At 44.6% G+C, this 16211-nt stretch overlaps 1 protein-coding gene across 1 annotated transcript in view; it reads right to left on the bottom strand.

Annotated features, from left to right (window-relative positions):
• Window positions 1–2991: 2991 nt before the first annotated feature.
• The window catches only part of foxp2 (forkhead box P2), a 103153-nt gene continuing 89933 nt past the window's right edge, over window positions 2992–16211 (bottom strand). The window contains 4 exon segments of the mRNA XM_056424832.1: window positions 2992–6872; window positions 10879–11150; window positions 12011–12080; window positions 13517–13638. Of these exon segments, the coding sequence (XP_056280807.1) occupies window positions 6731–6872; window positions 10879–11150; window positions 12011–12080; window positions 13517–13638 (606 nt within the window). The 3' untranslated portion in view covers window positions 2992–6730.

The following is a 16211-nucleotide window of genomic DNA, read 5'->3' as shown; positions in this document are numbered from 1 at the left end:
GATTTACATGAAAAACAAAGTGACCAGTGGAAAACACAGTAGGCTATGCAGTAAATCTGATTCTCATGGGAATGTTTAGTTCTTCTGGTTTTAGTGGAAGTTTACAGACTCAAATAAGGTTTACATAAAAGTGGTCAAAAACCTGACACGCTGAATAATGTGAAAGCCATGGGTGGGGTGGGTTTGTGGGTGGGTGTTTTATTATTAATTAATATTATAATTATTCATTATTTTGTTTTCCTTTTTTGTGTGTTATTTAATTTGTTACATTTTTAAATTTTTTAAATTTCCTGTTTTCTTCTTTACAATTGTAATATGATTGAAACATACACAACAAATAATAAAAAATACATGTTCTTTGATCCCTGTATAACATATTTTGCAATATCAATAAAGTATATATATATATATATATATAAACCTGACACGCCTAAACCAGAAGCTGTAAACGTCCACCACTGCTGACGCGGCAAAACGCGCCACTCCTCTGAAGGCATCCAACATGGAGCCCAACGCCTTGTGGCACCCAACTCAGCACCGGGTGGGCGATTTACTGGAAGCCGAGTGGGGCGGGGGAGGGGAGGGGGCGCACGAGTCTCCTCGCCCGCCACCCGACCGAGCATCGTGCCTCCGAGCTGTGCAATTATTTTTGCACTGCTCCCAATATCAACTTGAGAGCAATGCAAATTATTTAAGACGCGCTTTTCAGGGCTCGCAATTATAATAATGATGATCTCAATTAGCGTTGCCATTGCCTCGGACTATTTAGCAGGCAATTTTGCAGCCCGGGGGCGAGGGTCTTCTCGGAAGCCCGACACGCATCGTCGGGTCAGAAGTGGTAGAGAGGAAGAAAGAGACAGGGAGAGAGAGAGAGAAGTTGGCACTCTTAATCAATAAACTGCGAGACTAGAGATATTTACCACCCAATCCCACGAGGGGACGGCTCATAAATTGACCTAATTGGTCAGTGTTGGAGATGAAATATGAATGATGCCGGGATCTAATGCAGAAGGGCAGGATGTACGCCATTCGGCCTCGCACCGCTGTACCGGGGAGATAGCTTTTACACGTCAGGGAGTTAACCCTCCTGTGACCTTTAGGGTCAATTTGACCCCATTCAATGTTTAACGTCGGTGTTCTTTGGGGTCAATTTGACCCCAGGCTGTTTTTCACTGTGCCAAACATATAAGAAATATCCACTTTTTTATATATTTAAAGGGCTATTTAGGTAGTCAACAAACAAACATAAAGCACCTCACACTTAAACTTGAGAAACAATATTAATTCTAATAATTTTCTGGAGGTTTTAATTGCTGGGGTCAAATTGACCCCGAGGGTAAAATATGTTAGTAAATGTGAAGGTAACAGGAGGGTTAAAGGAGCAGTTTGCCCCTGAACATGCACTTTAGATGAGAAGATGGATCCCACGTTCAACACACAGCGCGAGGACGCTCATTTCCAAATGTGTGCAAGTATTGTGTTAGAAGCTCACCAAACAACTCGCTCTTTCAAGAAAATTAACCCACATTTCAGAGCATTCTCCGCGCCCCGGCCTCTCGTGTGGGTGGACTGCTCTGCCACTGTGTATTAAAGGGCGCTTCTCCCCCCCCTCCCCTTCCACACCATTCATGTGGAAAAAGCTTGCACCACCAGCTACCCTTTTCTTTTATTCATCATCCTGTAAATAACTCCACTTTATGAAAAGCAGCCAGTGTGACTCACGGATACCTCTCTAACCACAAGCCATTATTATTTCATGGCCTTTGAAAGAAGGGGTCTATACAGCGGGGGGGGGGGGGGGGGGGGTGCTCCCTCTTGATGTTGTGTAGTACACAGCGGCCCTTGTTGCACTCCGTACGCCATCCCTCACTTGAATTCACAAACACTTCCAAGTGCATAAATAGCACGGGGGACGAGTGCCTTTGCGAGCGAGCTAATGCGCTGGAACGCCGTTGCTGAGGAGATAACAGGAAGCTGCCATGGCCGATGCCTGAAACTGTCATGGGGGGGGGGGGGGGGTGTCCGTGTGTCTTTTATGAAAAATGCTGTTGTTCTGACCTCTCACGGGACATCATATGGGAAAGGAAAAAGAACATGCATCAGCGTTACGATTAAATGACCAGCGGACATGATTCAAAGGGTCCCACGATGTCCCAGAGCGCCCTTTGGAACGTGTCGAAGGCTCTCGGCATACAGACGAGCTAATGGGCAACCTATTGGTCACGGTTAGATTCAGTTTGAATCTCAATGAGGGTGTCAGCGTGCGGCTGCTCCATGACCGACAAGGTGCGGTGGGCCTGCTGGAGTTGATTTAGCCACGCGGCCTGTCATAGCGTTTTATCGGTCAACATCCATCAATCGGGGGGGGAAAAAGGCGAAAAGGCGTCCCTTTTTTCTTCTTCTTTTTCTTTTGAAGTGTCAAGATGGGAAAGCGCCGGGGAAAAACGCGTGATGAAATTTCACGTCTTTTGTTTTTTTTATCCACACGATGCGGTGCTTCATACGGTAATAATGTTCGACCTGAGCGTGACAACAGACTTTACAAGATGGTTTGCGCCCCCAAAAAAAAAGACTTTTGCAGCGCGTAGCCGAGAAATGAAGCCGAAGTCGGGTAAAGTCGCTCTGACGGGGTGGTACCGCGGTGCATTCTGGGAAACATGCGTGTGTGGTACATGAAGGCAGTGTGGGCTTGAATCCTACAAAGGCTAAACCCATTACAGGTCCATAGGGGTGGGCGATGTAGTGCCTTGTCCCACTCTCCTAAACAAGTCTCGAGGTGATGGAAGCCCCGAACAAAGACTTGTAACGTACACATTAAACTTTAATTATTATTTTTTCTCTCTCCCCCAACCCCTTCCTTCACATCTCCGAAAGTAGCAGCTCCTGAAACGTTAAAAGTGTGCGAGATGTTCATGTCTGTGCCTTTGTAGAATAAAAGATGTATGTATGTGTGTGTGTGTGTGGCTAGTTTCTGATGCTGGAGGTAGACAGTTGCTTTTCAAATTCCAAGTTTTGGTCCTTTATTTTATTCAGCAGTGAAATGCCATGAATACAGAAAATAATAACGTCTGTTACAATTCTCAACCACGACCTTCTAATGTCAGAGAACCTTTAACGTATGGACACAGTAAACAGTAATGAAAAGTATCAAAACAAGTAGTTGAATCTCGATCAAAAGGGAAATGAAACAAAAACGGAAAAAAAATTTTTTCACCAATTACATAAACATATGTTTGCTACAGTCCCAATTTACTGTATACATAGGGGGATCATGTTCCCAATTATTAGAGAAGGATAGCAGTAGAAAGGATACATGACTCAACTGCCAGACATAATGCTTCATAAAGTATGCACAGAGGTACAAGCAATAAATACACACATTAGGTTAAGCCTTACAGCTACGCAAAGCAGATGCAGAAAAAGCAGGTTTTGCTATTCTTAGCGAGCAATGAGAGAGAAACAGTAAAAATTCAGGTACGTCAGAAAAGAAACACTGAGATTTTTTTTTTCTCTTAGAAAAAAGTCTGGTAAATTTATGGGTCCACCAACATTTTTTTTTTTACATAAGTATGCACAGTTATCAAAATACAGACAAAATCAACCCAGAAAATCCAGACAATCCTAAAATCTAGTGGAGGAGCAGATCGCAGTTCTGGAGGTCTTTCTGGTATTATGTGCAAGCAACTATTTTAGACATTTTTTTAAACTTAATTTATACAAAACCCATGCAAATCTACAGGTAATATGCATTCTGTGGCTGACAGGTTGTATCCCTCCCAAAACAGTATATCTGAGGTAACGCACTCCTATGCGTTGGTACGTACATTTAGGCCATCGTCCCGATGATTTTTATTAGTATTCTTTTTATCCATTCTTGTTTCCAGTCCACCAAATGATTTTTTTTTTTTAGACATGCATTTTTAAAACACAATATTCCCTTACAGGTAATCTATACATTATCATTCTACAAATGTTTGAGGACAACCTATTACGATGCAAATCTTCCGTATCTTGACGCAGGGAATGTAAACGTTGGTTTGAGCCACGTCCGATGAGCTTTTGTGGCGTTCCAAATAACTCGTGCAATCTGTCATAATTAGTTCTGAATTTTGTTGCGCAGAGGTAGAAGCTTTTAGAAAGCCTTTTTTTTGGGGGGGGGGGGGGGGGGGAAGTGGGAGAACCCTTTTTTTTCCTTCTCTTCTTTTAGTTTGAAAGACGCGGCGTCCTCTTTATTTGGTGTGATAAGATTATTAAGAACGTCGTCTTCAAGTCGTTTTTTCGCTGACTCCAGCTAAGTATTGAAGGGATAAGCTTTGTTCCTGGGCCCAGTACCCTCTTGACGTGGAACTGGCGCACACGTGTGTGTGTGTGTGTGTGTGTGTGTGCGTGTGTATTTACAGGCTGCGTGTTGGTACAGTACTGCACGTGTGTGTGCGTGTTAAAGCTCTCGGCTTGGCACAGCGCTTGAAAACAGTGTTTCCATTTTGGTCGTTACAGCACAATACGAAGCCACTCGGCGGTTCTTTGACAGCGTGTCCCGCAGCCGGAGAGCCGTTAACCGAAACAAGAGGGTCCGGAGACCAAAAGCTCGGGGGCTGCGTGTGTGTGTGTGTGTGTGTGTTCGCCTGCATGTATGCTGACAAGGTGTATATGTGTGTGTTGGTGTTTTAGCATTTTGTTATCCCATACAAGAGGAGGCAGAATTTTGTGTAACTTTGGTTTACTGAAAACAGAAATGACCATTAAAGCAACAACACTTTTCTAGATGAGATTAGCTGCGGAGGGAAACGAAGTGGACGTAGCCTTCAAGTGAACTACTTCCTCTTTCGTCCTCTCTGAGGACCGAGTGTGTTATAAACAGCTGGTGACCCATACGGAGGGATCAGTGGCGACACCGGTGGTATCCGTATAGTTTAGAAGCTATGAACCCCACAATGAGAACTGGATGACGTTAAAGCTAATGTCACCGAGAAAAGGTGAACTTTCACCTAAGATATCCTCTTCCTCAATGGCTATTATTATTTGCTTTTACATGGTAACCGAGCCATTTCATATCAACTTGAAATTATGACTTATTTGGCTTCACTAGATATTTCTCATGTTTGGTTAGCGATGTTTTCAGTTTCGGTTTTTTTCTCTCGACGCGGCTCGGAAACAAAACCGCCACGGAAATAAGACGTGACATTATTTTTTCGACAGTCCCACTTAGAACAATACATATTCACCAGGTCAGAAAAAAAAGAAAAGAAAAAAAAAGATTGTGGAAAAAAACAACTAACGTGTGATGTGGCAATGCATAAAAAAGAAGAAAAGAAAAGGAAGAAAATAAACTTCACAACAACACAATGTTTCTGCACTTCCATTGAATACATAAATGTTTTGTTTTGGTCAGGATCCACTTTTACAGTTATCTGCTCTCTACCAGTCAAATCACAACAAAAATAAATGCCTGCAGTTCAAATATCACATCACCTTTTGACCTATTAGTACGTCTGGCAGAACATTCAGCGAGTTATCAAATTACACATCAAAATCATCAGCATTTACTTCCCTCCCCCCCCCCCCCCCCACCCCGCTCTCTCTTTTACTTCGTGATCATCTTTGTATTGGGCTAAATGAAACAATCCCAGAGGTTATTCGAAGGTAGTTTGCGGAACAAAAGCTTCTCTTTGTACTAGTTTAAAGTCACAGAAGACGGACCAAGAGGAGTTTGGTGGCTTCTGCCTGTAAGCTATTGGCCATTGCTCGTGTTGGCTTTGGTTTCTAGCTGTTGCCTGTGACTGTTTGCAGGTAGACAAAGCTTTAGAACGAGGAGGTAAGGAGAACAGCGAGAAGGAAATGATGCGCAAATGCATTTGTTTTGTAAATGGTGCTTTATACAAACTATTATTTCCCCTCCCCATCTTAATTTCCTTTTTTTCCTTCTTTTAAAAAAAACTTTTAATCACAAACAGATAATAGACTGGAAGCAAACTTTTTTCTTCTTCTTTTTTTTTCTCCTCCACTTTTTTATCTCTCTGGACAGCTGCAACAACAGTCTGGGTACCGCGTCTCCACTACTGCTGTGATTCAGGGAATGGCATTTACAGTTGTTGGTGTCTAAAACAAAACAAAAATCTGATTTAGAAATTAACGATGGGAAATTAAAAAAAGAAGCTAAAAATAATATACTGGTTTTCATTATAGTAGCAACATACAGGCAGTGACACACATTTCTGAGACTACTCCTGTGCAAATGATAACAGAGCAACAACTTGAATTGAACCAGCAATCGTCTCTAGACACAAACAACTACTGGGGGGTTGGACTATTCACAAACATAAAACGTCTTCCTTTTTGGCAGTATATGAGGCCGCTAGCTTTCAACGGAACATGATTTGCTCATTTGTTTCATGTCTTCCCCCCCCATCCGTGAGTCCGTCATCCTTGTACTGTGTGTGTGGCCACGCCTCGTCAAATGAAATAGGTCTCAAAGAGTTAATTCTTCTAATCAGACATCTCATGCCTGTCATGTGTGGGGATCCCAAAGGGCTGCAACAAAGAGTTCCTTTGGACCGGGCTCCATCCGGATGCATGCTCAATAAATAGTCCCAGTGGTGAGAGAGACAGAGAGAGAGTCAGCTGTGGTTGCTTGGACTGTGGAGTGGGTTTTTCGAGTCTGCAGGAGGTTTGTGTGAGAGTAACAGTGCGGCTGGGGGGAGGGGCATGTCGACCATAAACTGTGTCCTAGTCACTCCAGGTCCTCTGATAAGTTCCCTTCCTCCAGCTCCCGGTCGTCGTCCAGCTCTGGACTGTGATTGGCTGTCGTCACCAGTGACATCGGACAGTCGTCTTCATCCATGTTGAGTGGCTCCTCCTTCACGTAAATGGGCCTATGACACGGTCACATTGACGAGAAAACGTGAGATGCTTTATGACCAATACTCTGCAGCCAATAGCCAAGAGCACTCGTCATTGATGTCATTTTGAATTTCCTGCACATTGTCCACGTTTTTAGCAGTTAAGAGAGTAAAGAAAATATAGGAAAACCAAATTATTACCAGTTTTCTCTGGTCATTAAGCAGCTTCTGTGCACATGGAATACACAATGCGGGGCTCCGCTCGCAGATGAATATGTTGTCTTATCATAACACAGGCAGATAACAGCCAGTACATGCATTATCTAGTGCAAGTAACAACCGTGTTGTTTGCGAGACGCTAATTTGACACGATGCCTCACGTCTACTGTAAGTAAGCGCATGAAAATTGCATGAAAAGCGCGGCCCCTGGAAGGCCGATAAGCTGCGATGTTCCAGACATGTTTGGCATTTAAAAGTTTACTGATGACACCAGGTTGAAATACATGAAAAATAAGGGAAAAAAAGGGGGGAGAAAAAAACAGAAAAAAAACAGGCCACATGATAAATAATGGAGAATTTCTCATCCCCGAGCCCCCTGGAGCAAAAGGCAGAGGAGAGGCTTTTTTATCTAGTTAATAGAAAGCGCAGCCACTCGTTAATATGCAGAGGCTGTGCGTGTCGCTCCTCAAGAGGAGGAACCGGCAGCTCGGTTCTGCCATTAATCAACTTCAGCGCCGGCAGTTGGCTCGGACACCATGATACATGTTTTTAACTCTAAATGGATGAATATCTTTAGCCACTGTCAATAGGCCGCCGCCGCCGCTCCCTTCAGAACAACAGAGGAGTGGGCGGAGGAGGAGAAGTGTTGGGCGAGGACAAAGAATAATAACGCTGTCACACACAAACAGGGCACAACATGATCCGGGGCCCCGGTCGGGGAGCGGGGTTTGTGCCACGATGATAAATCTGACAAAACCTAATTATTTCTGACGCATCGGACGCATCAGACAATCCCCCCAGACGATGAAGAGGAGAGGGAGAGAGAGAGAGGTGGTGCGTTAGGTCTCGTCGCCTCTCTCCTGGGTTGCCTTCATCAGTGGGGGAAGTTTTTTTTGTTGTATTTGAAGATAATTAAAAAAAAAAAAAGGTACAGGTGACTTTAATATTCAAACCAAATACTGTAAATGAATATTCTGATGTGTTGGAGTGAGAAGAAGAGGCAGATATGTTTCTGTTTCTGTTTCCTCGGATTCATAAACGCAGCGAGAGGAAAAAGAGAAACACATAAACAGAAACACTCATGTAAATTAAATGACGTCGTTGTTTTGTGAAATACAGTCAAATTAGATCATTTATTTTCTTTTATGTCAGTTATTGTTTTTTTAAATTTTTCGAATAATTGACAAACATTCTCCGTCTCCAGTCTTGTTAAATTCTACTTTTTATAAGAGTAATATGAGTTTGGGACTGTTGGGCATAAATCTATCAAATGAATAAAAAAAACGGATACATTATTCCATGAAGAGAATATCTGTTATCATTTGTATCATGATGACATCATTCATAAAGAATAAAGGAACATGCTAACACTTCATTTGAGGTCCTTCTATTCAGCACCTTATAAACCCTTTATTAAGAATGTTTTAACAAGGAGTTTATAATACAGGATCGTGAAGGACATTTTTAAGGGATTAATACAGGCACAGTATTTCTTTTTTTTTATACAGTTTTATCATTTATACTATTTATACACCAGCCTCAAATTAAAGGCGCCCACAGTAGGAGTTAAAGTTGTCAACAAAAACACAAATCTGTTGACAACCACATCCGAGTTGTGCTGTACACCGTTTATTAATGTTTTATACAGCGCTCATTTTATATAAGCTGTTTGTGCGGCTTTGACGAAAAGATATGCAGCTCCACATTCACAGGCCTGAGCCTTCTGACACTTTATTAAAATTATGTGGATGAGCCATTTAGTACATAATGGCGAGCTGCCATTATTGAGTCACTCAGGAGTAAACGCCGGACTTTGCGGCGTAATAAATACGCGGCGCTCGGCGTTGGTGTGTGTGTGTGTGTGTGCCTCGGAGATGCCGGCTCTCACATCAATTGGAGATTAGCACCGGCAATCATGCAGAGGTATGTCAGGGATGCAAATAAGGTCATTAGTCCACGGGCCTAATGGTAGGTCGGGAGAACAGGAGGAGGTGGCGTGGGAGGGAGGAGGAGGAGGGGGAGGCGGCGAGGACCGAAGATATTCATAACGTCTCCCTGCGATTCATTAACTAACACCAAACAATTTGATGTGACGGCACAAGGCGCCGGGCGATAAAAACAGAGTGGGATATTACGGGGATTTGATTTGCTTTTTGATCTGCGGCAGGAAGTTGGTTTCCAGGAATTAATGTTCGACTCGGGTCGCCCCTCATTTCGTGCGGCGTTGCTAATGCGCCGCCGCTGATGGCACAGTGGCAGAGTCTCTCCTGGTGGACAGTACCGCTCCCGAGCGTAACCCCTTAAGGGTCCGCGTGAGTGTATTGCGAGCGAGTACACACAAGTGCAATCAAACGCACACACACACACACACACGAGTGTGGCCCGGGGCGGTCAGGCATTAACCTTCAGAGTAGGTTGAGGGGAGGGAGAGGTTTGTCTAATTGTTGGATGGACTTGGTGGTGCTGAGGAGACTCCCGCCGAGAAGGAAAGGCCTTCAAGGTGACGCGCTGTTTGGTTTAGTGCTGCGAGCCGCTCCATTATTTAAACAACACGCCGTACGGGGAAAAAAAGCCAGTCTTGAAAAACACATTTCTTCCATTTTGAGGTTGTCGTGGCTGTGTAAAGGCAGGCGGTTATGGAGGGAAGGAGGGATGGATGAATGCATCCTCATCCTCCATGGCCACTCATGTCGGTGTCAAGGCAGCGTGGCCAGAGAGAAGAGAGAGAGAGAGAGAGTGTCAATGCTGTCCGGTTACTAAAAGTTAGATGACCCGGGGGAGTGGGAACACTGGGATTGTGTGGAGAGCCTCGGCAGATTTGCTCCACTCTCTGAGAGAGGGGTAAACACGTCCGGATAGATGAACGTACAGACGTCTGCCAAACCCTTTCTTCCCCCTGTTCCCACAGATCTCACTCGGAGTGCTCCCTTCATCCACGACACAAGTGGCGAGCTAACTGACACGAGCTGATGTGATGAGGATGAGAATCATGAATGTGTGCTTTCTGTTTGCGCGGTGGCGTGCGTTCCCCCGCACGCCGCCTTCACCGCCGGCTCAGGTTGTTTCAGACATTCCTGAAAAGTCACATGAGATTCTCTCTTTTTTTATTTATTTTTTTAAACTCTCTTTCTCTCTCAGCTCCATTAAAACAGAAATGGGGGGGAAAAGGAGAGATTTTTTTTTCAAGTAATCACACTTACTCAATATTAATAGGAACAGTCTTGTATAAAATAAAGCAGCTAAAACCCCGTAATGCAGACGGCGGTGTAATTAAAGATGAATGTGTAATGGAGCCTATTTATAGAAGTTGAACCGACTGTTATCCAAATCGTGGGGCTCACTTCAGGTGTGAGCAAATGTGCCATTAAAAGAGAACCAAAGCAGAGGCACCGCGAGTCGAACACAACACACACTGGGAAGTGAACCTTGCCCTCGGGTCGCGGCGCACTGAAGAACATCCTGGTACTGTGGGTTAAATATCAAGCAATTAAACTAACAAAGGGCGTAAGGACAGCGGGGCGGAGAGTGGAGGTGGGCGGTTGAACATGTGCTTGAATTCTCAAATAGGTACTCAGGAGAATTTTTTTCTTCGGATGTGCGAGTCAGTGTGTGACACAATTATCTCAGGGAGGGATTCTGGGTCAAAGGATAATGAGTTCACTCAGTTTATATTCTTATTTTCTTGACGACTGTATTTTTCCGTCATAATCAAATGAACAGTAGAAATAAAAACAGGAGATAATGAGGGCGTTACCTCACACATGTACCGCGGTGTCAGTAAAGCAGGGGGGGGGTGTGTGTGTAATCTGCGGGCACTCACATGTGTACTGGCGGGGAGTATCCGGGGCTGCCGTGTCCGTTGGTGTCCAGGTGGTCGAGTGAGCCGTTGAAGCCGTCGTGGGCCGAGTGCATCAGGGTGGGGGGGCTGCCGCCCAGCAGTCCGTGCGGACTCCCGCCCAGCATGCCGGGCGGGAGGATGGACGGGTCTCCGCCCAGGAGGCCGTGGCAGCCGCCGCCCATCGGGCCCGAGGAGCCGCTGTTCATGAGGCCGGGGGTCCCCAGCAAGGGCAGGGAGGTCTCAGCCAGAGCAGCCTGCAGCCACGTCAAAAGGGGTGAAAGAGTTGAAGAGTGTAAAGGCTGAGGAATGGTGAGCGATCCGCGCGAGAGGAGAACGTGGCGGGGGAGATTCAACCAAGTCAACCAAGTCATTATTGAAACACACTTGTCTCTTATTCCCCCCCCCCTCCGGTGACAACTTGCTGACAACTACCTCCCCTCCAGCTGCCATTTAGATGCCCTTGCGTGGTTATTAAAAATAAAAAGTCACCCAAAACTTTTACCTCCGAAATAATAAAAACTCCTGACACTTTCGCCTGCTGCGCATTAAAGTTATATACAGCGATTACATTTTTGTGTGAAAGTTTTGGCCATGAGCACCTCGCCGGCGTACTCTACGAAGCCAAATCACTTATGACAGCTTAGATAAATATTAATGCACATGCCCTTGCATTTGCACACGCCACTATCAATCTGGGGTGGCTGCACACGGCAAAAAGAAGGGAAGGGGGGGGGGGGGGGGAGAGAGAGAAGAGAAGGGACAGAATGAGAGAGGGGCAGTTGCTTCCTGGTTCGACCACAGGGTGGCCTTCTGAGTCCGACGGTGCACAGGAAAGAGAGGGAGAAGGGCAGAGAGAGAGAGAGGAAGGTGAAAGAGAAGAGATACGGAAGCACACGAGCAGAGAAAGAGGCGGAAACGCGAGTGTAAGGACAAAAAGAACCCGCTTGCTCTTCGCCGTGTGTGAGTGTGTGTGTGTGTGTGTGTACTAACGCCGAGCCCTATTGTTCACGGCAGCCGTGCTCCCTCAGTCAGCCGTCAGGCAGCCGTCTTGCCTGTCAGTCACACCAACAGGCAGCCAGTGAGTCAGAGCTTCTCTGAGGCTTTTGATTCATACCTGTAAGCTGGCGTTTAGTGAACTTCCATAGCCGAGACTGGAGGGAAGGTTCTTGACAAGTGATGGGCTTCTGGATACACGGAGGGAGAAAAAAGAAGAGGAAAGAAATGAGTTAAACCTGGAACTTGTTTGTATTAAATGCATCAATTTAAACTAGGGCTGTGAAACGATTACAATTTTTAATCGGATTAATCACAGGTTTTTGTGGATTAATCATGATTAATCACATATTACCGATATTCTCGGTATATTTTGTGAGAACATAGAGATTTATGACAAAAGACGGATATATACATTTATACATTCTTCTATACAATGGTGCTGCAACTCAGCAGTTATTTAGCAGTTTTCTTCCATATGGAACATTAATACATCTTCATCCTAAACAGAATGTTTAACCCTCCTGTTACCTTTCGGGTCAATTTGACCCCATTCAATGTTTAATGTCGGTGTTCTTTGGGGTCAATTTGACCCCAGGCTGTTTTTCACTGTGTCAAACATATCAGAAATATCAACTTGTTATTTATTTAAAGGGCTATTTAGGTAGTCAACAAACAAACATAAAGTACCTCACACTTAAACTTGGGAAGCAATATTAATTCTAATAATTTTCTGGAGGTTTTAATTGCTGGGGTCAAATTGACCCCGAGGGTAAAATATGTTAGTAAATGTAAAGGTAACAGGAGGGTTAAACAGAGCAATTTTCTCTTGTTTGTCAACCATTAACTCCACCATGATACAATCTAAAGGTGGACAGATTGACAAGTGACTTTTTTTGCTCGGTCCCGATGCGCGCACGGAGCTCTGTGGCGCGCCAGACGGAGATCGATAAGTGTTAACGCAACGCGAAGAGACAGAGATGACATGCTGCTGTGGAGATACGATCAACAACAGACGTTTAGTTTAATAAAAGAACAAAGACGTGCTCTAGAGAACATGTCAGGGGGCGGGCCAATCTCTTTAATGTCATGCGATCTACCAACACTACGCCGCGATCGACGTGTTGAGACCCTGATCTACAGGAAGTAAAAGTCGTAACAAGGTTTCCGTAGGTGAACCTGCGGAAGGATCATTACCGATGAACAGACCGTCTGCATGAGAGCGGACAGAGTTCAGATTGAAGTGGTGTATTGGAAGCTCATTTTGCAAGTTACTTTTTTTTCGTCCCGACGACCAACAACAGACGGATTGGAAGCTCATTCTGCGCATGCGTTAAATGCGTAAAAAAAACCCCAACTAGTTAAACCTGTAATTGAATTAACTGAGTTAACGCGTTATTTTTCACAGCACTAATTTAAACAGAAGATATATAAAATATTAGTAACCGAAGAACAAATTGCAAAAAAAACAAGAAGGCTTGAAAAGTCCATACAATTAAAAAAAAAGTGGACAGAAAAGGGGACGGAGAGAGCGAGCGAGCGTGTTTTCAAAGGAGAGGGCTTCATTTGGCCCTCTGATCCTCTCCGTGTCAACGACCTTCAGATCTAGATCTGACGGGACTTGTACCCTGTGATCTTCTGTGACCTGCGTCTCTGGTACTCCATCTCGTCGACCGTCCACACCGCCCCCTTCACGTTCTCCACGCGCACAAAGCACTTGTGCAGGCTCAGGTTGTGGCGAACGGCGTTCTGCGGAGACACATGAGACACAGGTCAGGGGGATGAGGTAAAGAACCAATCGCATTCATTCATTAAGCATCGAGAAGGAAAAAAAACCCCGAAAGGCTTGGAAATTGATTTTTTTCCCTTCCTCCTTGCATTTTGAAGAAATTCTTAACATTCACGCACCATTGATTTAATTAGTAAAAATTGAGTGAGAGCGAATGCTCTTACAAGTCCTGCACACAGTACATATCAATCAGAGTAAGTAGGCTAAAAGGAGGTAATCAGCATAGCGAATGGCTTATGGTGGTGACAGAAGTGGTAATGCCGGCCTTGATAATGGTGATGTCAGTAACCCTTTCTGCTCTGCTCCAGGAAAGCATTTCTCTTAATGGACACATCGCTTTAAAGATGACAGTATTGCAAGAAAAAAAGACAGTCATCGGGAGGCCCTCGTGCCAGTGTGTGTGTGTGTGTGTGTGTGAAAGAATATGGAGGATTAAGGTGAACTGTATCTGACATCAATATGTCCAAATATTCTCCATGGTGTCACATCGGGTGTTGAATACATGCTTAAATGACACATTTCCTCTCGATTGTATGACGGAAAGCTGTGTTTGGATTAAAGCGGCGTATATCGGTCGTACAATAAACCAGTGAGGTGTCTTCATTAATTACAAAATAAGGAAAACCTATTGAAAAAAGTCCTCCTATATTAATATGACCATACGGCCATAATTAAAACATGCATCAGACTCTACAAATAATAACCTTGGCTTTAATATCCCTGCCTCTCGTATTTATCATCTCCCTTAGCTCGGTGTGTACCGCTCGTTCTCCGGGAAAAAAGGGACAAAAAAAAGAAGGAGAAGAAGAAAAAAACTCATAAGCAGATCTCGCATCTGACCTGAAAATCCCAGGATTTGATTGATCTTAATGCCCATGGCTCTGAATATGATAATTTTAATATTAATGAGCAAATGAGCAGTTTTATTATGCATGCTATATAGTTAGAACTAATAAGCTTCTGGGTGAGAGAGAAAGAGAGAGAGGAAAGGGGGGGGGGGATCCTTCTTTTGAGCTGTTGAGACCAAGCTGAGATATTAAACTACCTTTCATTTCTTTCTTTCTTCTCTCTCTTAAAAAAGGAAAGAAGATAAAATAAAAATGTTGCACATTAATCAGATGACAAGCGCTGATCATCCCACCGATGCTCACAAAGGCAACTGTGGAGAAGTGGATGTAAATAGGTTCCCTCGGTTATTGTGCGCGCCGGGAGACGGAATCTTTCTCTAATGTCATTGTGATCGCGTTAGCTATTTCATCGCAGGAATAAAAGGGAGCTTGTCTTTTCTTCTTCCTCTCTCAGTAAAGCACGGAAAATAAACAAACACATTTGAAATGGCACACGTGTGCAGCAAACAACCGGCAAACAACACCTCTGAGAACACGCGGTGTCGTAACATCGCCGCGCGGCAACAACACGGCGCCCACTGTACCCGGCAGACGGGGGAAAAGGGCACCGATCCCTCTGCATGCCCTCCTGAATTGGTGATCACACGCCCATGCGCTCATTTGCATCCCAAATCCAAATTAATTCACTTTGCTAAATCTAGTGGCGCGCCACGTCTCGCATACTGATGAGCGGGGCTCGTGGCGCGTCTCTCCCTCCAGTCCTGTGCTCGGCCACAAAGGGGCGAAAAAGGCGGCTAACGAATGACGCGCCGGGGCCACGGGACACAAAACACACCGGCGCCGTTAGCGAGGGCTTTCTTTATCAGCAGGCGGACACACACACACACACACACACACACACTCCGGGTGAGAACACTGCGGGAGAGACCTTCTTTTTAATCATCTTTGTGGAGGAAGACGGGACAATAAAGTTGTCGGGACAGATTTACAAATGGGCCCTTTGTGTACTACCTCCGATTCTCACTTTAGCTCCTCATGAACGCATCTTTAACCCTCCTGTTACCTTTAGGGTCAATTTGACCCCATTCAATGTTTAATGTCGGTGTTCTTTGGGGTCAATTTGACCCCAGGCTGTTTTTCACTGTGTCAAACATATCAGAAATATCAACTTTTTTATTTATTCAAAGGGCTATTTAGGTAGTCAACAAACAAACATAAAGTACCTCACACTTAAACTTGGGAAGCAATATTAATTCTAATAATTTTCTGGAGGTTTTAATTGCTGGGGTCAAATTGACCCCAAGGGTAAAATATGTCAGTAAATATAAAGGTAACAGGAGGGTTAAACATTGAATGGGGTCAAATTGACCCGAAGGTAACAGGAGGGTTAAACCACAGTGTGTGTGTGTGTGTGTGTGTACGCGAGAGCCCCATGTGAGCGCACATCTCTGGCCGACCCCAGTCGCAAAGCTGAGAGCTGGTTAACAGGCCAACAGCCATCTTTCTTTTTGATTAAACCAATGGCAATGCGAGAGAAGGTGGTTTCAGGACTCGGGAGGTGGAGGGTGTCTCTCTAAACAAAAGGTGCTGATGATGGAGTGGCTGCTGTATAATTAGTGCAGCGCAGCCCTCTTCCTCTCCACCACGCCAAGCCTCTGCTATTAATTGCGGCCGAATTAGGAAAA

Source organism: Pseudoliparis swirei, chromosome 10 (assembly GCF_029220125.1).
Source record: "Pseudoliparis swirei isolate HS2019 ecotype Mariana Trench chromosome 10, NWPU_hadal_v1, whole genome shotgun sequence".
Classification (NCBI taxonomy): Eukaryota; Metazoa; Chordata; class Actinopteri; order Perciformes; family Liparidae; genus Pseudoliparis; species Pseudoliparis swirei.
Note: the sequence above shows the minus strand (reverse complement) of the source record. Positions and strands in the feature narration are given on the sequence as shown.